This window comes from Rhamphochromis longiceps, linkage group LG4 (assembly GCF_057381845.1).
Source record: "Rhamphochromis longiceps isolate RC_006_pf linkage group LG4, R_longiceps_female_GT1.1, whole genome shotgun sequence".
Classification (NCBI taxonomy): domain Eukaryota; kingdom Metazoa; phylum Chordata; class Actinopteri; order Cichliformes; family Cichlidae; genus Rhamphochromis; species Rhamphochromis longiceps.
Window position 1 is genome coordinate 20,691,974 of NC_140560.1, and position 23,021 is coordinate 20,714,994.

The 23,021-nt window shown below is 43.5% G+C and overlaps 3 protein-coding genes across 3 annotated transcripts in view; 1 reads left to right on the forward strand and 2 right to left on the reverse strand.

Annotated features, from left to right (window-relative positions):
* Nucleotides 1–1,153: 1,153 nt before the first annotated feature.
* Nucleotides 1,154–4,400, reverse strand: LOC146671493 (zona pellucida sperm-binding protein 3-like). Its single transcript, XM_085403710.1, has 10 exons — nt 3,230–4,400; nt 3,037–3,152; nt 2,839–2,942; nt 2,597–2,771; nt 2,231–2,348; nt 2,075–2,157; nt 1,840–1,994; nt 1,561–1,713; nt 1,406–1,486; nt 1,154–1,331 (listed from the first exon to the last, which is right to left on the reverse strand). The coding sequence occupies exons 1-10, from the start codon at nt 3,608–3,610 to the stop codon at nt 1,171–1,173; spliced, it is 1,527 nt and encodes a 508-aa protein (XP_085259836.1). The 5' UTR covers nt 3,611–4,400; the 3' UTR covers nt 1,154–1,170.
* Nucleotides 4,401–8,745: 4,345 nt separating this feature from the next.
* On the forward strand, nt 8,746–13,002 carry LOC146671494 (uncharacterized). Its single transcript, XM_085403714.1, has 4 exons — nt 8,746–9,643; nt 9,939–10,295; nt 10,366–10,472; nt 11,116–13,002. The coding sequence occupies exons 1-4, from the start codon at nt 9,595–9,597 to the stop codon at nt 11,332–11,334; spliced, it is 732 nt and encodes a 243-aa protein (XP_085259840.1). The 5' UTR covers nt 8,746–9,594; the 3' UTR covers nt 11,335–13,002.
* Nucleotides 13,003–14,183: 1,181 nt separating this feature from the next.
* Nucleotides 14,184–23,021, reverse strand: part of tnrc6c1 (trinucleotide repeat containing adaptor 6C1) — a 45,842-nt gene continuing 37,004 nt past the window's right edge. The window contains exons 15-21 of the mRNA XM_085403713.1: nt 22,798–22,974; nt 22,437–22,586; nt 21,949–22,059; nt 21,008–21,226; nt 20,315–20,388; nt 20,076–20,215; nt 14,184–19,977 (exon numbers count right to left, since the gene is read on the reverse strand). Of these exons, the coding sequence (XP_085259839.1) occupies nt 19,578–19,977; nt 20,076–20,215; nt 20,315–20,388; nt 21,008–21,226; nt 21,949–22,059; nt 22,437–22,586; nt 22,798–22,974 (1,271 nt within the window). The 3' untranslated portion in view covers nt 14,184–19,577. The remainder of the gene's footprint in view (nt 19,978–20,075; nt 20,216–20,314; nt 20,389–21,007; nt 21,227–21,948; nt 22,060–22,436; nt 22,587–22,797; nt 22,975–23,021) is intronic.

Sequence of the window (23,021 nt, forward strand, 5' to 3'; positions counted from 1 at the left end):
AAAGACCCAGGAAAACCGAGTTAACGATAAAAACAATAACAAAATAACGAAAAGAAAAGAGGGCGATGACATTAATGCCAAGGGTTCTGAACTTATGTTTTGTTTTCACAGTGAACTGATGTCACTCATGTTGCAAAGACACTCATGCAACTTTGATCAGCCACCAAAATGTTCATATAGAGATTATTGGGAGCAGCAGAAATTGTGGCCATGATGACACATTCACAGTTGTCCACCCAACACCCCAACTGATTGTCTTGTAAGTAGAGAAATAAGTTCCTAAATGAAATTCCTCTACCACAGTGAGCAATCTAGTTTCCTCCAGTGCTGGAATCAGGCATGACAGACAGCATGTCTCAGAGACCAGCTCAGTTACTGCAGATTAAACTGAATCATGTCTTAATTCACCCATTTTGTACTATTAGACGTTGGCACTGCATGAAGCAGTTTGATTATTCTACAGATCGATGTTTTATGTATTGCCTTGACTTTGATGCTGGCCCTCAAAGGGTTGATTATGTCTGCTGACGAGTCATTTTATTGATGGACAAACAGCACATTTCAGATTCAGCTCAAATATTTCAAATCTGATCTAAATTTTTTAAAAAATGTTCCTTGATCTCTTCCCCCCCAGCAGTATATAATACATAAGTATTGTTTCCAATCATCACTAAAAATCTCATGTTAGTGCTGCCATTTTGCTCTGTCCTTCACTACATCCCGGAACTTGTGTTTTCTTCCTCCTGCCTGACAGCTCCATATTTAATATAATCCTGCCATCCACCTGTGCATTGTTGGTGTTATTGATGAGCTGCAAGTCACTCAAAACTGGATCTCCTTCCATATACAACCCTCATTCGAGACAGACCAGCACCATCTCGCAACCTCATGTTAGAAGACAAGTCCAGTATCAAAATTCAAGTGCACTCGTCAGTTCTTCCCACAGCTATAGGAGTTAGAACCAGCAACATGTTAAGTGCAGCAGTCTCCCATAATCTAAGGTTTCTCCATGTTGCCTGCTACTCTACATCATGATCTCCTTCCAAAAGTCTCATCTTGACCAGTGACCCCGTGTTTCCAAAGAAATGTGCCTTGTTGCAGTCCATTTGCAAGACTGTGTAACTGTGACAGAACAGATTAGTCAGATCAGAGTACAATGTATAGCCAAGTTTATTTCTTAGGGTCAGACTCTATAGCAGTTGCATTAGACAGCATGGTCTCCTCCACTTCAAACTCTGAGGTGGTGTTGACATGGGGAGCTGCAGTGGTGCTGTTGTCCAGAGAGGATTCTTCAAGGTTCACTTTAGACTCAGGAGCATCTTCTTCCCCACCTGTAATTGGAGGAAAGAGAACCCCACATTATCACTGTTCAAATTTTAAAAGACTTGACAAGACCTTAGTTTACCTTTTCCAGCCATTTCACTTTTGCCATCAGTCTCTTCAAGGTCTGGTGCAGACAAGTCAGGAAGCAGTCCTTTTTCCAAATCTATTATTTTAAGAAGTTTCACTTATAACAAAACCAGACTAAAAATGAGTAATTACTGTTGCCCTTCTGGTTACCAAGTTTGTGTATTCCACTTCTCCACTGGCTTCCATACACAGCAGGCCCGCCGATTTTATTGAGACCCACAGGCAGCTTCTCCACAGGTAGAGGCCTGCTCTTCTGTGAGTGCAAGACCTTCACTGGTCCTAGTTTAGCTTCATGTTCCCACACTTCCCAAAAGAAAATAGGACACCATCAGACTTTTGAGCACAAAACTGGGTTAATGCTGACATCTAGTCGTGACCAGCATGCACAAAACTAAACAGCAGCTACAATGGACAGACTGGAAACTCTACCCTGATTAGTCCTCAGTGGTTCAGGTTCCACTGGTTTCCCAAACCCACGGGGACCAAATCTTCCTTGGCTGATGGGCTTACTGCGGGGCTGGACGACTTCATTCTGGCTTTGACACTGCCCACAGAGGTAGTCGTTCCCATCAGCTGACCGCCATCTGAAGAGAATCATTGGCACGTTTTAGTCAGTCCCACATGCATTGACTTTCAATCATCTGTTGGACACTTTCAGACACACCTTTCATTTATGAAGGTGCATGCTTTATTTGTGGATTCTGCATCATTCACTGGGACAGCAGTCAGATGGCATGTGATGTAGACCTAACAAGAGAATTTGTCAGGAAGACAAAGCACATCTGCAAGAGTACGACTTACTGCCACAATACATTCTCACCTCCCCGTTGTCGGCATTGTGGAACCTAAAGGCATCAATCACCAAGTGGAGCTTTTCGTCTTGTGCCCTGGGTAGGAAGAAGGCCCTCGACCCTGGAAGCCTTGAATCAACCAAGCACCTAAACAAGATTTTAGGGTAATGTGAGAGTCAGATAAACTACACTTAACTTGCATTGACTGTAGAAACTTTAATAAACCTCAAGTCTGCATAACTCAAACCATTCTAGCCAGCCTTTACACCATCTTCATCATCAACAGTTACACTCCCTAAATGGCTCATCACTTTAGCCCCTCATTACTTTGCAACTCCCGCTCAGGCTTAAAATCCACTCTAACGTAGTCCAAATCCAGGCCTTTGTGTGCTTACCCATTTTCAATAAAACTGTATCTGGGTTGAGTGTTCACGTCTGGGTGAAGAGTGGCCACACAGCTGTTCATGAACACCCGGAGTCCCGCGTGATGTCCAACTCTGACTGAGGCCTCGATGCTGATGGGCTCGCCGAGGTAAAACACATTAACCCCACGCTCGTGCTGCCAGTCGTCTGCACAGAGAGCAGAGCGGTGAGCATAAAATCAAGGCCAAGAAGTCAGTGATGGAAGTCAACTCACCTGTCATCAGCTTCAGGTCAAACTCCAAGCGTTCCTCTGTGGTCTGCCTAGATGTGAAGGGGATCCAGGCAGGCTGGAGTGGAGAGCTGGACAAACTGTACTTCCTAAAATACAAAGCACGTTTTTAAAAGAGTGAAGAATATATTGATAATCTTTGAAGGTGTACTTTATTAAAAATAAATAAATGGGAATACAGACCTTTCATAATGGCACTCAATTGGAATCACAGCCTCTTCCATTCGGATTACGCCATGAGGAGAGGCCACAGGAGCGTAAATGAGGAGGTTTGTGTAGACTAGACATCCTTCAGTCATCTGTGGAGAGCAGGTGTGTTTATAAGTAGACGATGTAAGATTTAATACGTGTATAAGCTGCAGCACAGATTAGTTACCATGTGTTTGGTGCCGCAGTCCGCGAGGCCAGCGTGGATCCTGTACTCATCCTCAGAGGCCGCTGCGGCTCTGCAGTCGTCGCTGCCCTCCACTCCAAGGCGGAGGTCGTCGCTGTTAACAGGAGCTCCAATAGCAAACATGTCTGCCTTGATCACGACCTCTAGAGAGTCCGGGTGGCAGATCACGCCAACGGTGTTCACGTGCTCCCGTTCTTTTTGCTCCTGGTGCGCGCTGTGAGTGTGGCTGTGGCTCCACGAACGCGGAGCCCTCTGGAAGAAAGCATGAAGCGGTGGCGGCGGGAAAACTAAAGATGACTGAACGCAGAGTCCCGACAGGAAGAGCCCAACGAGGAGGTCAACCCAAAAATGTAAAGGCTCCATAAAGAAAACAAAACGAGGCAACCAGCTTCGGACCGCGAGCGCTCCTGTCTGACCCACGAGACAGCGCTCTAGGCTGACACGAGGAGCGTTTTAAGCTTCAACCAATCAGCCTCGTCAGCGTACCCCGCACACCTGAGTCCACTCAAACACTAATGAGCTTCTACCTGCATCCACGCAGTCTCGGGGTTCCTCTTGCCTCCTTTCCTAAACTCCCTTTCTTCACAGAAGGAAAAGTGGGTAGGAAAGACGGGTAGGAGGCTTCATATGGATTTGGGAAAAGATATAACTACGTACTTTATGCAGATCGTGTTAACGAGAGCAGTCTGTGAGAAACTGTTGGAACTGTACAAAGATCTAACACCGAAAAAGGGTGCTTTGTGTACCTCGTGGTTGTAGTAGTTGCTTCTATGTGAGTGTTAATTTACTTGTACTGAGAGGGAGCGAACGAGCGCGTAACTGGCACATTGGATGAGTGGCTCAAAGCTGTGAGCGAGGTGCCCACATGGCTCTGTCGTGAAACTCTTCTTCAGTGTTCACGATGAGTGTTTAGAGCTGACGCCCACTCACTGATGCTCAACGACGACACTGCTCAGATCAGGTGCGATTCTAGGATCAGAGCTTTGGGGGTGCTGAGCACCCAGAGAGCTGCCCAGCCAGGCAAAATAAACTTTACACGTCTTCCCTGTCTCTGTCAGTCCCTGCATCCTTAAATGTCTCCAGTTGTCCCAAGTTCTCTATGACTGCCTCCTTGGTGCATTTAAACCCCTGTTCCTCCCTGTCCTCGTCATCTGTTGTCTTCGTCTCTGTTATCAGTCATCATAATTTTACCATCTTTGTGCAAGTCTGCAAATTTCTTTATTAAATCATAAGATTCTTAAATTCATCAAGTCTCTCTGTGCCTGGATCCTCGTCACAAAACACAACATCACTGTTTTTGTTACTGTACATTTTAACACAATTTAATCCCCAAATTTTGAAAAGTCTGTAACAAAACCATCAAATCTGATAAAGTTTATTTAAATGCTGCAAAAGATGAATGGATTGGAATAGAAAAAAATACACATCCTAACCTTAATTACTGGGGGAGAATAATGAATGATGCTCATAGTGAGTAAAAAGTAAACTGAGTGCATTTTTGGACAGAGATTCACTTTTAATGAGTATGTATAATATAATACAGATACATACAAAAATACTCCCAAAACAGAATAAATTATTACAAAATATTAATAAAAATAAATAAAAATGGAGGCAACTTTGCCTGTGGTAGAATGTATACAATGTATGAAAAAATCTTTACTGCAGACACTAATTTGACTAATTTAATAATACTAATTTTGTGTTGTAAGATTTATGAGTTTCATGCTTTCATAGTGGTACTTGGGAGAGCTTGACATTTTCTCAGGTGGTACACACTGTAAAAAGTTTGAGAAACACTGATAAGTGTATGTGTGCTATTGGAAAACATTTAAAGCTGTAGTACAGAATCTTTGAAACAAGCTTAAAACATTTTTAGAATATAAACAGAGCATCTGCTTCTCTTTACAGCTCCTCACTCCACCAGGGCTGTTTGGCACTTTCTGATAGTGTGCAAATGTGATGTATGTACTGTGGCAGTCATACAGACGACTGGACGGTCCAAAAGTTGGCCTACCTATTACTGGCTGAGGTTTTAGTAGAGTTGTGGCTGAACCACATAAAAATATATCATTAATTTTAATCTCCCAAATCAATGATAATGTTATGTTGGAATGTTGTTAAAGAGGGTCAAAATGTTTCAACCCAGTTTGTTTAGCAGATTCTGTATAGCAGCTTTAATATAGGGAGAACACAACTTCCTGATTGTGTGAGTAAATTTTTTTTTCTTTGTCAGTTTAAACAGTTTCTGTTGTGCCTGTCACTGTTCCCTGTCTGTTTTCTTACCTGGCTCTTCCTGACCTTGTACTTTCTCATTTTCCCCTCTTTCCTCTCTCCCTCTTTGGACTGACAATCATACACAAATAGATTGTATTCAATTAGATGAAAAAATTAAATTAATATGAAAAAAATACTATTAAGATCGCTAACAAAAAGTCCTCTTTCAGTGTACTTTCAACCAAAAGGCAAATAACCAAACCACATGAACATCTAATAAAAGATATAAATATTGAAACACTGATCCAACATTATCTTTTATTGACGGATCATTTGGTACACAGGTACACTTTTACCTGAATGTTGCTCCTTTTTTTGAAAAAAAAACTTCCTTATATCCATTATGAACCTGGCTGTCTCTCTGTACACACACACACACACACACACACACACACACACACACACACACACACACACACACACACACACACACACACACACACACCAGGAGTTATAATGTTAATGGGCATTCAGTCAGTTAGCTAGTTATCAGAATCAGAATCAGAATCAGAAACTTTATTGTCATTGTCATGAGAACAACGAAATTAAGAATGGTCCCCGATCATTGCATCATCCCTAGCAATATCAAAATATAAATAAAACAATAAAATTCAATAAATAAAATAGATAGAATACTTAAAATACTAATAAGATATAACAGTAAAACATTCACATACATTCCCACACACATGCTTCAGACCGTGCATAGATTAACACAAGAGTGGCGTGATGGACATTTTTTTGTAGTATTCAGATGTGTTATTGCAGTTGGATAACAGCTGTGTTTGAGTCTATTAGTCCTTGCTCTGATTGCCCTGTACCGTCTGCCTGAGGGCAACAGTTCGAACAGGGAGTGGCCAGGATGTGAGGTGTCTTTTATGATGTTTTGGGCCTTTTTAAAACAGTGGGCGTTGTGTAGAACTTCCAGTGTGGGGAGAGGGCAGCCAGTGATCTTTTGGGCGGTGTTAATGATCCCTTGGAGTGCTTTCCTCTGAGCCCCTGTGCAGCTAGTGTACCAAATACATATGCAGTAAGTTAGAACACTCTCAATGGTGGCTCTGTAGAAGGACACCAGCAGTTTCTGTGTGATGTTATTCCTCCTGAGAATTCTCAGGAAGTACAGTCTCTGTTGGGCCTTTTTCAGCAGCTCGGAGGTGTTCACACTCCAGGAAAGGTTCTCCTCTATATTGACTCCCAGGAAGCGGAAGCTTGCCACCCTTTCTACACAGTCCCCATTTATGAATAGTGGTTGGATCTCTGCCTTTTTCCTTCTGAAGTCTATTATGAGTTCTTTGGTTTTTGAAGTGTTGAGGAGGAGGTTATTGGCCTTACACCATGACGTCAGCTGCTCCACCTCGTCTCTGTACGTAGACTCGTCTCCCTTGGAAATGAGCCCCACCACTGTGGTGTCATCTGCAAATTTCACAAAGATGTTGCTGTGGTGGCGAGGAGTGCAGTCGTGTGTGTAGAGAGAGTAGAGCAGTGGACTGAGCACACAGCCCTGGGGTGAGCCAGTGCTGAGACTCAGGGCTGAGGATGTGTGATGGCCAACTCTGACTCTCTGTCTACGGCCCGAGAGGAAGCTATTGATCCACATGCAGGTGCTGTATGGAAGCCCCAGGTCTTGTAGCTTGGCCACCAGTTTGTGTGGAAGGATGGTGTTAAAAGCTGAGCAGTAATCCACGAAGAGCATCCGCACATAGCTACCATGCTCTTCCAGGTGAGTTAATGCAGCATGGAGTGCTGTGGCTACAGCGTCTTCCGTGGATCGGTTTGCTCTGTAGGCAAACTGGTGTGGATCCAGGCTGCGGGGCAGGGCTGCTGTGATGTGTCTGCGGACCAGCTTCTCAAAGCATTTCATTAGTATCCATTTCAAACAGGACAGTGGTAACAACACCAGGCTATGGACAATTTTAAGTTTTACATTTTAAATATGCTATATAAAATTCAATGGGAGCAACAGGACGGTCAAATGTCGCTGATTTTACTACAGAGTAGGACGGATTGTAGGGTAGCAAACATCGTCGGAAAACACGTTTTCAACACTGCAGGTTACCTGGTGTAATGGTTTTCAGCTAAAAAGAAACATGGTCTGACTCCTACCCAACTATATAAAGAGTAACTGCAGGTTAAATGCAGCTAACATGTCCTGTTTTCAGCCAGGCACTTACACCTCCGCTCCGCTGCGTCTCACAGTAGGGGAGAGACGAGCTGGAACAAACCATTTTTTTTGGGGGGGGGGGGGGGGGGGGGGGGTAGCTATACTTTTGTTGTTGAAATGTTACGTACTGTATGCTTTTTATATTTTTAGTAATGTGTCACAAAAACAGCAAATATTGTCAAAAAAGTAAGAAATCTTTGGGGGTGCTTCAGCCCAAAAATGGGCTAAAATCGCCCCTGGCTCAGATCGTCATGAAACGGGGCAGAAATCAGCTGATTTGCGCTGTCTTTATCTGAGCAGTGCGCAGATTTCACTGTACTGATTTAGTAACGATGTTAGAGATTGAGGAAATGTTTGTTAGATGTTCATGTGTGAAAATTGCAATGTGCAACAAAGAGACAAAACAAAACAAAAAAACCCGAAAGCAAAAGAGATGAGCGCATTTACGCACGTGGCCCAGTAGCACAGTAACCTTCATTGTTAACAAAGGCAGAGCTGATAGTGAATAATATAATACAGGTCAACTGTTACACCCAGAGATGAGAAATATGATGCATTCAAATAAAATGCATCATATTTCTTTTTTACTAATGATTTATTATTTACATTTTATTCTTTGTTTATGTATAAGGTAGTTCTCTGGTGCTGTGTGTGGGTCCTATAGAACATAATTCCTATTTTGTCTTTCTTTGCTTTAGTTTCATTTACATACACTTTTAGGTGATATTTTATTTCTGAGGCTTTCTAATGAATGGCCCTTACTGAAAAAAACTTACTGAACAAATTCATTAAATGAATCACATCATATATATTTCCATGTACATGATGTTTTAAGTTATTTTTCTGTGTGTGGGTAAAGAGAATGAAAAGGAACTCTTGGAGACGAGTGTCAGGGATGATTTTGTTACAGAAGGGTGGCAGCAAGACTGAAAGGGAAGGTTTACAAGATGGTAGTGAGACCTGCTATTATGTACAGTTTTGAGACAGTAGTACTGACAAAAAGACAGGAGGCTGAGCTGAAGATGTTAAGATTTTAATTGGGAGTGATGATAATGGACAGGATTAGGAATGAGTACATCACACGGACAACTCAGGTTTGGAGACAAAGTTAGAGAGGTGAGGCTGAAATAGTTTGGGCATGTGCAGAGAAGGGACAGCTGGATGTTGAAGATGAAGCTGCCAGGAAGGAGGAAAAAAGGAAGACCTCAGAATGAAACAAATTTCCCACGTGTGGGACTAATAAAGGTTATCTTATCTTATCTTATGTAGTGAAGGGGGACATAAAGAGGGCTGCTGAGGTGACCCCTGAAGGGAGAAGCCAGAAGATAATTTTCCTGTGAGTATGTAAGTAACGTTCACAGATTTATGTTCTGTATTGTTTTACGTATGTTAGATCTTTCTGTGTTAAGGAAGCTATAAAACCACCTCCCACACTCTGCTCCACCAAGCATGGCCTCCTGACTGCAGGAACTTCACACAGTCACACAGAAACAAACTAGTTTTCTTATTTAATCTGTGTTTAGTTGATAATGTTGTAACCTGACTGTTGGAGGCAGTCAGAAGATTCACATGTTAGAACTCTATATTTGTTTTTACTTGACTAATTAAAAAAAAAAAACTTCTTGAGGATGTTGAGGATTCATTTTCACTGTAGTTTTTTTACTCAGAGGGGTGTGCACCCAGCACGTGACAACCTTTACAAGTCAGAAAATCTCAGCGTGGAGCTCGGAGACCAAGGGGAGGATTTTAACAGCTGCTCTCGCTTTGAAGTCGTCTTCCTGCTTCGAGGTGAAGAACAATAAATAGGGTGAGGCTGTCCACAGAGACTCACAAGAGTGTGAAACAAAGAGGAAAGACACATTATGACTGAGCTGCGGTGGATCTCAGAGCTTCTGTAACTGAACGGACAATGAAGGCGAGGCCGGCCTGGATTCTTATTTTCTTTCAGCTGTTCGAAGGTAAGAAATACGGACATTTGAATCATATTAATAATAATGTGTGTGTGTGTGTAGACTTAAACTAAAAGTTTGTGAGAGAAGGTTTGAAATCATAAACCTTGGTAATGAATAAAAGGAACATTTGATCTCATGATGGGGGAAACAAATCAACCTCCACAACGAGATGTAAAGAAAGTGGAAAATCTGATGGCTCCTTCTCCAGCTGTTTGGACATGTGATAGACAGAAGGGTTAATCCTCAGGGATGTTGAGACATATTTCCGTGTGGAGTTAACGTCTATCATTCCCTCCTTCAGCCAACGCAGAGGTGATCTTAAAACGTCTGACGGAGGGTCAGGCTGTGGTGATCTCCTGCTCCCCTTGGCAGGCCCACGGAGGCCTGACGGGCCTCCACCTGTACCACCGCGGTGTCCAGAGCCAGACAACCCTGGTGTCCGTGACTGAGGCCGGTGAGGTCACGGTCGCCACGGATCACAGAGCTCGCCTGGTGCTCCGTGGAGACCTGAGCTCCATGAAGGTCAACGTGACCATTTCTCGCTTAGAGCTGAGCGACACAGGGCTGTACATGTGGGATCTGAGCTACAGAGACACTAACAGCTCTGATCAGATGATCCTCTGCGCTCAGAAGACCTTCGTGCTGGTTGAGGTGGCAGGTATGTGGTTACACCACCTCACAGTGCAGGATTCAAGCTTGTTGAGATTTAACTGTTGTTTGTGCTGCAGGGAGGCCGTGCCACTGCTCTCCTGGTTACGCCCCTCTACTCTGGACCATCTTCACAGCAGCAGGGCTTCTTCTGCTGACCCTCACCTGGCTGGCCATCCAGAAATGTGTGAGTAGTTACCTCAGAGATGCAGCTTTAACTGAGCTCTGATAGTTTGGTTGCATAACTCCATCAAAATAACGGCTACAGCTGCACGAGTGAGTTACACGAGGCTAATTATCGATTAATGTGTCGGCTATGATCCTGGTCTGACAGTCATCTGTTTTTTTTTTGAGGGAATCTTCTGATAAAGTGTGATGTGTGACTGCAGCATCGTTACTCAAAATGTGCAAAAGGTATTAGCAGACAGGAGCCCAAGTTAGAGGTGAACCACAGCAGGATCTGTGTTCAACAACCCAGACAACCTCAAATGACTGTACGCTTCATTTCCTGCTGCGTTATTATTAATACCATCAGTTTTGCACAAAATAGCCAAGGTGCAAAACCCAAGGACAGAACAGTTTCTAATGTAATTAGTATCATTTGTCTTTTTAAGTAACAAACTTTATTTATAAGGTCTGTGATCAGGTACTGGTGGAGTGAGCGTTAAAGGAGAGATTACTGGAGTATTTTGATATTTTCAGACTGAAAACCCCCGAGGGATTTTTTATTTTATTTTTTTTAAATCAAGACGACACATCCAAGCTACAAAAACAAAAGCTGAAACTTTTTGTTCTATCACAATCTAAAAAAACCCAAACATGTGTTGTAGGTGAAGTTAAGGTCTCATCGCAAACCACAACCTCATGCTCCGATCTATGAGGAAATGGGCAGGAAGCAGCAGCACCAGAGCCCCAGAGGCCCCCAGAATAACCACGAGGCCCCCTCGCACCTGGAGGAAGTCAACTTCCCCGTGTACGCTAACCCAAACATCCGACAGCTTCAGGACAACTACTACGCCTGTCCCAGACAGCTCAAACTGAGAGACTGACACCATCGGGCCAACGGTGCTGCGAGCAGTAACAGGAAATAACAGACGCCTTTGCAAAAATACAAGCGCTGCACACGCTCTGATGGTGATTTGCATTCAGGATACAAAAGGATGAAGAAATAGCACGAACCTCCACTGAGGCGACTCACTCTCTGAGCAGTATTCACTTTTAAAATTGTATTTTGTACACATGCATTTAGTTTACTTTGTTCTTTTTAAACATAATTTAAGAAGTTTTTCTCTGTTCAAAACCCTTTTTATATATGTGATCAAACATTTGAGTGGTGATACTTAAAAATGGTTAGTGATACTTGTAACTCATTTTGGCTCAACTTGAAAGAAAGGCAGACGTGAAAAGTAAAAATGAGGTCAGAGGTCACATGTGACATTTAGAATTCCTGCACACCATTATCAGTTAGCAAAACAAAAATAGCTCTTTATAACATTATTATCACTTTTATCTTCAGCTAAATCTACTGAGCTTGAAGGAGCAGTCAAGCTGACATTTTAAATCCTTATACCAGGGGTGTCGTTATATGGCTTGGGGGCCAGAAACAGCCAGGTAGAGAAGACCTCCCCCATGACCAGTCACACTACACCAAAGTAATTAAGTAATATATAAACAAAGTAACAGTCTTTTCACCATCTACTCTTCCATTTCCATTAACTACAGCAGCATTTCTTCATCACAAACTCTGATGTTCTGCTGAAATTGCACTTTTTTTCCTTACATCTGGGAGATTCAGTGTGTGGTTAAACTTCTTCACAATGACAGAAATGAGTTAAACATCGCTGTTTACACGATAAATTTTTACGCTGATAACACACCACACTTGTAAGAATCATAGTGTCTGAGTCAGAAGGCTTTTTGTCAATTTTAGACCAATAAATCATTGAGTCGACCTTAAAGACCTCGATGGACTGTTAACCCGACCCCGCTCTACACTCTGTGGAAAGTCTTTGAGCTATCGTGTTTACAGACAGGACAACACACATTAAACCTTCTTGGTGGAAGCAATACATGAGAAGGGGACGGCTTTAACAGCCAAGTAACAAAAAAATGCTATTTTTATTAATATTTGAAAGAAGCTCCATAGTTCATGAAAACATTTGTTTCGGTGCATGTCATTTAACAATCACATTCTATGAGGAGTAAGAGATATACAGAGAGAAACAAAATAAAAACAAAACATTACAAGCCACTGACTTCTCATTAACTCTCAGTACAGACGTTTTTACTTAATAATTCAAACAAAAGAAAAAAAAAAAAAAAAGCAGCCCTAATCCCATAACTTTCCCACCCACCCTCTGTAAAACCTTAACCGAGGAGAAAAACAAACAAAAACAACAACAACAAAAAAAAAAAAAACCCTTGGAGGGTGACAGGCTAGAATCCCACAGTGCTAAAGAGTGAGACGCTCATTGGTTTTTAGGAATACACAGCATGGTGATGTAGCGCTAGGCCAATCTGAATCAGAGGGTGGGGGGAGGAAGCTGGAGATGGAGGTCTCCAACCCCTCTCTGCCCTCTTTATCAAAGAAAAAAACAAAACAACTCAAACAAATAAAAACACATTGGATCCCCAAAACCCCTGCAATAGATCAGCCACCTACAGCAAGTAGGCCATAAAATCCCCACCTTCACCCCTCCCACCCCCACCCCAAACACTTGTGCATAGTTTCATGATCCTTTTACAACCAGCTCACGTTTTACAAACATCCTCCAAGCTGTGAAAAATGCTCCACAAAAAGAAAGAAAACAAAATTCATCTATTATTAACATTAATACCCGCTGTGGGAGAATGAGAGCGAGAGAGAGAGAGAGAGAGAGAGAGAGAGAGAGAGAGAGAGAGAGAGAGAGAGAGAGAGAGAGAGAGAGAGAGAGAAAGAGATTAATGCACAATGTTTCCTGAATCAGTCAGGACGGGACCTCATTAAGAAAACACAATAAAGATTCAAACATACAGCATTTTGCATGTTATTCACCATCTTTTTTTTTTCTTAAACAAACTCAGACCATTTTTGTTTTTGTTTTTTCCATGTAAAGCAATTTTAATATATAGATTTATATATAAAGCACTCCATTTTTATTTTAAAGTCCATTATTTGGTTATTATGTAACTGCTACGGATTTAGAAACAAAAGGTATTCTCTCTTCTTCTGAAATCCATAACTTTCAGTGCTTAGAATTGTTTCTTTTAAGTCATCCTTTGTTTTTTTTTTTGTTTTGTTTTTTCTTTAAACTCATAAAAATGTACATTAAAATGGCGTGGAGTTGGTACTCTGGAACCCTGGCCTTCCTGAGACAAGATCCACTTTTTCGTGTGTGTGCAAGATAGTGAGCAATTATGTCTTTTTTTGTCTTCTTTTCTGTTTTTTTTATATAAAGGAAAAAAATATATATAATCAACATAAAACAAACAGGCTTCAGATAGTCCATGAACAACATTAACACAGAATAAAGAAGGTTAAACATAACAAGACAACACTGTTCAATCCCAGAGTTCTGAAAGTAGCACAATAAAATCTTCATTCTGTGAAGTGTTGCACTTTTTCTTAAAAATGGAAGCATTTGTCCTTTTTTTTTTTAAATCTTTTTTTTATTTTTTTTTTAGTTTCCCCACATGGTTTCATTCCTTTGTTTTGCTGATTTGTTTCTGAACTCCAGAATAAAAACTGTAAACTGTCAGTGGCCTTGCAGAAGAACAGATGAGTGAACTAAGAGAAAACCGAACGAAAGCTAACAAACCCCGAAAAATAAAATAAAAATAAAAAGGTAGGCACCTCTGAATGAGCCCTAGAAGCCAAGGCTCGGTCTGATGTCATGTCCTTCACCCTCCGTTGCTCAGATTTGGGAGAGCTGAAGTCCTTCTACCCCAATCTATGGCCACAGGTCTGCAAAATACTTTTTTTTTGCTGCATTTTTTTTTTATACATATGATTTTTTTTTGATTTTTTTTAAAGTTTATAGTCTGAAAAATGGTGCAATACTCAATTATGATCCATACTTTCTTGGATTATTCCACAATGAAAGCCACTAAGGTAGATAAACATTACATTTTCTTTTTAAAAACACACTTATTTTTAGTCCTTGAGTAAACATTTACACATGAACTGTCCCCCCAGATACCTCTTCCCCCCTCCCCTCAGTACTTGTATCATGTTGTTCATATAGCTGGATGAGGGGTGAGGCTGACACTCAGTGCAACGCTAGAGGCTAGTAACAATTAACATCAGAATATAGTATTTGACAAGCAAAAAGAAAACAACAACAACAAAAATGATACTGAACTGAAGAGAAACGTGAGGCAGAGATCCCTCCGCTGTAATCACGAGCTCTCACGCATCGTTTCACCTCGCAGACATTCATTCACAACGTACAGTACAAGCGGCCTTGTGCAAACACTCAAATACGACTGATGTAAATTTGCCTTTAAAAAAAAAAAAAAAAAAAAAAAAAAAAATCTTTTTAAAACCGATCTTTGTTTTTTTTTTTCACTCTGAACTGATGCTTAAAAATAAAATAAAACTCCAAAGTGAATGAATGAGACAAGAAAAAGAAAAACACTACAAAAAAAAAAAAAAAGTGTTCACATTACATTATTGGCGCTTCTTTTGATTCAAGTATTTGTTTTCATTATTTTGTATTACTCTGATATGTTTATGATCTTGTCTTCTGGGAAACATTGATGTTGGATACAGAGGGTAAGGAGCTGATGCCAGGGCAGAGGGCGGGGAGGTAAGGGTAAGGGTGTGGGTGGGTGGGGCGTTAGGCTTAAGTGGAAAACAGAAATCTAGCCATAGACACACATACACCCACAAATGTACGCTTGGTTGTATCCTGTGTATGAGCTAGCATGTGCATATTCAACCCAGACCTTTGTTTTTAGAGATTTGCTAATTCAGCTCTTTTTGACCCCCAGATCCTCGACTGATCCACGACTGAGAAGTAGATTTTACTCGAGCTCCAGTTGCCTTTGAGTCCGTGTGACTTAAAATAACAATAATAAATCGTAAAAAAATCAGAGGGGGGAGGGGAGGATGTGATTTCCAACACTAGACCGGTAGATAAGAGTGCAGACGAAGGCGTGGGAGAGGGTGGGGCTTCTCAGTGCTGGTGAAATCCCAGGGCACGTCTGAGAGACTGTCCTGGTCACCCATCCCTCCCACTCGGTTCAACTTCCCCCTCCTCCCGTTGATTCAAGTCCAGTGTGGAGCAAAATGCAGGTTTTTCAGGAACAATCGCACAAAAACAGACAGCACAGGCAATAGTGATTGTTTCGTTGAATGATGCGAGTCTAAAGTGACTCTGGAAGAGGGTCAAAAACCACCCCGCAAAGAGTTTTAAGACTTGGTACCGAACTTGAGGTGCGTCTCTTGTTTCTGCTGATACGTCAGATCCCCGCTTGGACCCCCAAAGTCAAATGTGCAGACATGACCTGTTTTCTATATATTCATATATATGCGTGTATACTGGCTGGCACAACCTTCAGGTTTGGAGGTCCAGAGTGAACCTCCAGGATACAGCTTCTCCCAGGCGTGGCTCGGAGAAACGAGCCCAGAGAGGGTGAGAAGGCGGCAGCTTGCAGAGAAACAGAAATCAGGCGTCTCGGCCTCAGAGTGCACAGCTGAAACAGACTGTGGTTTTTTTTGTAGTTTCTAGTTTTTGCAAAAACCTTGATGATAAAGGAAAAAAGAGAAAGAAAGATAATGTTTTTGGTTTTTAAAGAGATGTACCCGATGTGACCCATAAACAGTGCACAGACACATACAGGGACGCTCCCTCCTCCTCCTCCTCCTACTGGTGAGTGACCAGCTCCACTCATCTGGCCTTAAGCCTCCCACAGCTCCCACAGCCCTGCAGCGATAACATACACTCATTGTTGCTAAGGATAAATCAGGATGTGGCCAAAAGTGGAAGTAGACTTTTAGAAATCTGTTGGCACAAAAACTCAACTTGGTGCCTCCAGCAGGTCATTTAGTGTCATCTAACAGCTCTGTCCACTACACGCCCCGCCCCCACCCTTTATTTTTTTCTATTCTGAAGAGAGGCTCCATCAGTGTCCCCTACATTTGAATCCAGGTGAGGTTTCAAGAGAAGCTGCCCGGTAATAAAGGTTGAAAGGGTTAAGTGGAAAATTGGCAGATGAAGGGGATGGCTGTGAGCGAACACCTCCTTGTCTTTGCATAGAAATGGAAGGCTGTCATCAAGTTGAGGTGGTTCTAAGTGATAACTGGGTGCTCCCAGAGTTAAAGCACCAGCGTGAGCGAGGCCCATCAACACTAAAAACGATGGGTGTGTTACGACACAGCGCAGTGGACGCTCGGTCACCCCAGGATGGACAGAAGGAGTTGGCTTGTCATCCTGGAGAACCTTAAACTACACCCCCCTCCTTTTCATCCTGATTTGACTCCTCAATTCTGAACCCCCTCCCTCCCTCCCTCCCTCAGTGATTCATGCGGCTGAGGCGTACCTCTAAACTACACGCTGGTTCTGCCTTGGAGGCAGCGGCGGTGGGAGGGACAGGAAAGAAGATGAACACTGCATAAAAACCATGAAATCATCAAATATAACAATCGTTCATGATAACAGCAACAATATCAGCAAACTTCTCACAACAAAACAAAATTAAAATGCACACCAGCAACTCCAATAAAAAAAAAAAAAAAGAAAAAAAGAAGAAGGGGAAAATACAATAAAACAAAACATCAGTCGACTCCGTCTCCGGATAAAGTGATCCTTGCAGGAGAGAGACGGGAGGAGAGAGTGGAAGTGGAGGTTGCTGACAGACTCTGGTGTAGCAGTAGTAGTAGTGAGTAGTAGATTCAATACAAGGTGGCGGGCCAGTTCTGAAGGAGCTGCTCTTGGGAGGAAAAGGAGAAGGAAGAGGAGGGAAGCTAGTCTGTAAGGGTCTGCAGGGAGGCAGCGAGCGAGCGTGGGAGATGGAGGGAGGGGGCGAGGGCTGCTGCAGCACTGCACTCTGCAGCAGGCAGGCACTCAGTGGCCACACTATCACACAGGTTGGCAGGACCTCCAACAACAAAAACAATCCAAAAGCGGGGGTGGGGGCGATCCTCCCTGCTGAACCCAGTAGAACATGAACACGTCGAGTGTTTCCAGACACCAAGGATAAAGATTTCAAAAGCTGCAATGTAACAGTGATATCTACTTTGATAGCAGAGGGGTGGAGTTCTCTGAGGTCTTTTCCTGCCACCACCCATCATCGCTTGACTTAGTTCTTCTTTGTGTTTCCCTTCACTTTGCTACTGTTTGACATCCTTTCTGGTCCCGCTGACTCAAGGGAAGAAGGACTCCAAAAAATAAAATAAAATAAAATAAAATTGGGGAAAAAATAAAAATAAATTCACATCCACGTCAAGTTCAAAAATAAGTATACAGAGAAGCCACTAAGCAGATTGCTTTTTTTGTCTTTTCAATTTTTATTTGCCAGTGTTGCTTCTCCTTTCTTCTGTTCGTTGGCATTGAGGGTATGAGGAGTAGCCGTGCTCTTGCTATGTGCTGTGATAAGACCACCAACTCACACAAATCGTTGATTCAGACATTTCTTGAAATGCAAATGTGGGTAAAATGGAGGGAAGGGGAGTCATCTGGTCTTCTTGTTTTGGTTTGACGCCATCACCCCGTCATGCACGCACGCACGCACGCACGCACACACACACACACACACACACACACACACACACACACACACACGCACGCACACACACATGCACGCACACCTGCCTGTCCTTCTCCCCAAAAATCAGTCACAAGCATAATCGTGGAGAGTCGGGTGGTGTGTGCGTCCTTGTGTTTAGACAGAAGGCCAGCGTGCTACTCTCCTGACACCCTGCTGGGGGAGACAAAGGGAAGCTGTAGTGGCAGGGTTTTTTTTGTTTGTTTGTTTTTTGTTTTGCAATGAGGAGATGAGGGCCGGTACAGGCGGGTGGATGGGTGGGTGGTGAAGTTGGCGGGCAGACCGATAAAGTGTTTGCAGTTCATTCGTTACAGTCTCCTCTATTAATCCCGCGAGTAGGGGTGCTTGGACGGTGAGAGTCTGTGGCTATAATATTGCACGTCGCTTGAAATGGTTGCTTTGCAGGCGGAGTGGGCGCGCACGGTAGAGGGGGCGAGGCAGAGGCAGGGAACGACTTAAGTTTTTTTTTTCTCCTCCTCCACAGCATCAGTGACTGGGTCTGAGAGACTGAGACCAAACTGCGAGGTGTCTCCCCGCAAGTGAGTTGAGGTGCATCGAAGTGTTTCATCTTTACAGTTCCATAGTAATAGCAGTGGTTCATCACTGCCCATCTTAACTGTACATGCGACGACCCCACCCACCCCGTCCCTCGACACCACCACATAAGATTGACAGACACATTTTGAATAATATCATTTCTTAGCTTTGTTTGCAATGGTTCAAGAAGAGAAATTAAAAATAAAACTACAAAAATAAATGGCTTGAACAAGGCGAACAGAGTTGCATCATTCCCTTTGAGCGCTGTGAGGGGAACTCAATCTGCTTTTAAACAAACAAACAAAACTAAACAAAACAATGCACTGAAGTCGCGAGCTGTGGTTGCTTAAGCGGTTGTTAAGCCGCAGCAGCATGTACTCTCCACTCAGGTTTCACTGGCTCAGAAATAAGGGTGTGCAGGTGTCCGTATGCTTCTTCACCAAGTACAGAGTGAGTGAGGATAGCAGGGCAGGAAATAGTTTAAGGCTAATTATTAGTGCTGAGAGAAACAAATGTGGAGTCTGGACCAGCTGAAAGTTCAACAACCACTCTGATTGAAGGGTTTTTTAAACTTTGGGAATGACGCCTTTTTGTTTTCCATGGATCTCTGAGGTGCAGTATGATTGCCTCAAATAGGCAGTGAGGGATTAGTTTAAAGATGGCAGCTCATCACTGTGTCAGTTTGACTAAAAGTACGTCTCGCACGGCAAAGTTCTCAAAAGTTCATTTCTGAAAAAATAAAATAAAATAAAGTTCTCGTTCCTGTGAAGAAAAAGCTGAACACTGTGATCAAAATATCCGTTATTGGGATTCACAACAGAACTGCAACTAAAAATGTCAGTAAAAACCCAGGAGGAGACGAGGCTGACGAGGGCGAGCAGCAAGGTGTTTCCTCGTCCTCCTCCGTCTCTCCTTTCCACCTTTACATCCACGCTGATTATCTCCACATTGATTTGCAAGGTTTTTGCTCCTGTTTGTGTTTGTTTTTGTAAGCCTAGACTCTTCTATCCTACATGGACTCCCCGCTCAGCAGGTCCCCAGGCAGCAGTGTATTGATTGGGGTGGGGCTCCCCATGACCCGTCCCTCCTCTCCACTCGGGGGTCCCCACAGGCTGGAATACTGCTGAACACCACCCCACAGCAGCTCTCCACCTGTTTTTGTTCCGCCTGCTCCCAGGCCGCCGCTGCTACTGTTGCTGCCGGCGCCGTTGTTGTTGTTGTTCCAGTGGGGCGAGTGCCCGATGGGGTGAGACGCTCCAGACCCGGTCCCGCCCATCCTTGTCTGATTGGTGCCTGGAGTGGCCTGCCAGCTGGTTGTTCCTCCGAGTGACTGGCCCTGTGCAAAGAAGCGGTTCACTTCCTCTTCCCCGGCGAACTCGGCCAGGATGGTGGTGTTACCGAGCACGCACCTGCGTGGAGATTGAAGCACAAAGACAAATGATTCATGGTTAAATGCCCTAAAATTAACTGAGTGAAACACTTTGAACCAATGCGCTGATGCACGTACATGTGCAGGGACTTTTGCGCCTTGGCAGCTTCGTCCTTGGAGCTGTAGCGCACTACAGCATTTCCCTGTGTCAGGTTGAGGTGGAATGTGATGAGGGGGCCGTGTTGCATGCACAGTGTTCGCAGAGTCGAACCATCAATCTGAAAAAGAAAAAACAGCTGCCAATGGTGAGCCAGCTCATTTAATTTTAGCTACAAAGGGGCGTATTTTCAAAAACTGTGGAGAAGCAAGCCTCTTACCTGCGGAGTGAGGTTCCTCAGCACGAGCCAGCTACTTGTTCTGGTGGAGCTGTCTGTACTCCATGTGGTACCTGCTGTGCACGAGAAAGAGACAGCAGTGAAAGGAAGAAGTCTGTTGGCATGTGGTTCATACTTCCCAAGCTTATGTGAAACCAGAATCAAGTCAGTTAAGCTCAATGGGTGGTGTCAACTTCACCCACGAAAAAAGAAAAGCTGACCAGAGTCAGTTGATTTCAACGTTCAACCACAACAAGATCTTCTCGAGGCGTTATTCCTGCCTGTGCTCTACCTGTACAGCAGCCCTGCGGTCGTAGGCCACATCAAAATGCCTCCTCCTATGAGAGTATACTGACAACCACGCTCACACATAGTACTTTAAATACACTAACCTCTGCACGGCTCACAGAATGTGAACTTTTCCTCTTTGCTATACGGTTTCATTTCTAATTATTCCACTGTTTTCATTTTTTAAATGTCCAGTATTTTCACATGAATGCTGTTTTCTTCCAAATCACCCATGGAAACAATTCCTATTATAAGTGCATTGTCTTCCAAAAGTTTGAAGCTCTGTTGGTTTGTTATTTTAACAGTTATATCTGTCTTTTGGATTAATGACATGACAAAATTCACGTGAAGCATTTGAAGAGGAACATGACAAACATTAGAGACACAATAACCTCTTTGTAACACTACCTGTGGTGTAAGAGCTGCTCCAGCCTTGTCCCAGACCCAGAGAGCTGCCCCCCCAGGTGGAGGAAGGCTTTGTGTTGGTGAGGCCAGGCGGGGGGCGGGAAGGGGCTGTAGTGCTGCTCCGAGGGCCCTGTGGGACCTTCCACAGCTCGTGGGACAGAGAGGCCTGGCTGTGAGAAATGGGGCCTGGAGACCAAGTGGATTTCATCTCTGACAGTTTACCTACAAGAAAAAGAAGATGGCAAAGGTTGGTCTGCAGAATCATTCGTCCGAAAGACAACCGCTCCCGCAGGAAGGAGTCCTGCAGGATGAAATCGCTGAAAAGTTCTGAGAAACTGTCCAAAGGTGAATATGAATAAGCAAGTAAAGACTGCATTACAAAGTACAGCCTTCGCTGGATTTTACTCCAAAATAATCTCATCTTGTGTCATGGTACAAATCTATCTTCTGTTTCTGTGAAGCACACACTTTACATATAAACCAAAAATAACTGAACTTGGTGGCCTTCATGCACATTTGTGTGTGGCGCAGGAGGCACAAAACCCCACAGTGTGTTAGCGTATGCATGAGATGTGTTTGAGAGACACACAAAAGGAAAATTACTTCTTTCAAACAGACCAGTTAAGAGTCGCTATAAAAACGGGAAACACGACAAGCTGTACTCTCCATGCCGCACACAGAGGAGGAAGGAGATGCACTAACATCGCAGGGAGGGGATTATGCACTGCATGATACACAAAACTGACAGGGATACAGCTCAAATGAAGGTCACGTTTAATCAGGGGCAGTGACTCGTATGGAAAAGAAGACACGTCTCTCCAGTGAATGGCTGAAGCTCTGGGTGTTAAAGTAACAGGAAGGAGAGGAAAATGCTGACTTGCAGTGAAATTAGCCACTGCAGTGTGGCGAGGGGGTGGGTGGGTGGTTGTGGATAAACCATGTACCTGCATCCTCCATCTCCGGGGACGAAAGACTGAACGAGCTAGTGTAACCACTGACTGGCCAATCAGTGGAGGGAGGCAGAGCCTCGTTCTGAGATGAGGTGGGAGAGGAGCCTAAGCCGACGCCAGCAACACAAACAAATAGATACAAAACAAATAAGGAAAACGCAGCAGAGAGAAAATGGCATAAAGAAAAACACACAACAAATGATGACAGTAAGGTTCTTTAAGAAGAGAAGAATATAGAATATGACAATGATTACAGCAGCAGTTAAAAAAGTAGGAAAATGAAGAACGAAAGAAAAAGAAGCAGGCTCTCAGGTGGCAGAAATACACCGGATCACGGCTGATTCATACACCTTTCTTTTTTAAAATCATCTCCAATTCATCTCTTTACTTATTTGACTTTAAACAGAACCAAAACACTCAAACTGAGCATCTTGATTTGGAGGCGACGTGGTCCGGCCTTCACTCACTTCTCCTGTTCTCACCTCCGCTCCTGTCCCGGAGCAGGTAGCGGTTGACATCTTGGATATTTGTGTTGATGGTGGGTCCGCTGGGGACGCTGCCGGGGGTCACGTTGGGGTCAGTTTCAGGGTCGATATTCTGGAGGCCCTTCCACGGTACACCAGGACAAAACTCTGAAAGTAAAAGGAACACGTGCGCATGATTTTCTTACTTACGGGACACCAAAGAAACTTATAACAGGCATGTTTCACAGGTAAAGGTTTTTCTATTATGCTCATTTTCTGCACATGAATTCAAATGCCTGTCCTGAAGATATGACAAAGCAGTTTTTGGCAGACAACATAAACTTAAAGCTGACAAACTGAGAACATGAGCGCTGCTCACCTGGTGGCCAGTTGATATTGGTCCCATTGGCCATTTTGTCACTGCTGCCTTTGCTCTGTCCCCAGCTGTCTGGAGGCACCAGAGGGCTGGAAGGAGACTCTGAGCTGGATATCAGGCTGTAGGGGCTGTAAGATTCATCCAGCTGAGTGGGCTTTCCAGGAGGGCCCAGGTTGGCACCTAAGAAAAGCACAATGAGACATCTAAAACCCAAATACATTAACAGT

Bases quoted from the DNA above. Each gene is read 5' to 3' on its own strand.
- LOC146671493 (XM_085403710.1), bottom strand. From the start codon at position 3,610: ATGGAGCCTTTACATTTTTGGGTTGACCTCCTCGTTGGGCTCTTCCTG. The intron at 3,153-3,229 runs GTAACTAATCTG...TGCTCTCCACAG, and splicing joins ACTGCGGCACCAAACACATG to ATGACTGAAGGATGTCTAGT. The intron at 1,714-1,839 runs GTAGAGTTTCCA...TCTTTTGGGAAG, and splicing joins ACCACTGAGGACTAATCAGG to TGTGGGAACATGAAGCTAAA.
- LOC146671494 (XM_085403714.1), top strand. From the start codon at position 9,595: ATGAAGGCGAGGCCGGCCTGGATTCTTATTTTCTTTCAGCTGTTCGAA. The intron at 9,644-9,938 runs GTAAGAAATACG...TCCCTCCTTCAG, and splicing joins TTTCTTTCAGCTGTTCGAAG to CCAACGCAGAGGTGATCTTA. The intron at 10,296-10,365 runs GTATGTGGTTAC...TTTGTGCTGCAG, and splicing joins CGTGCTGGTTGAGGTGGCAG to GGAGGCCGTGCCACTGCTCT.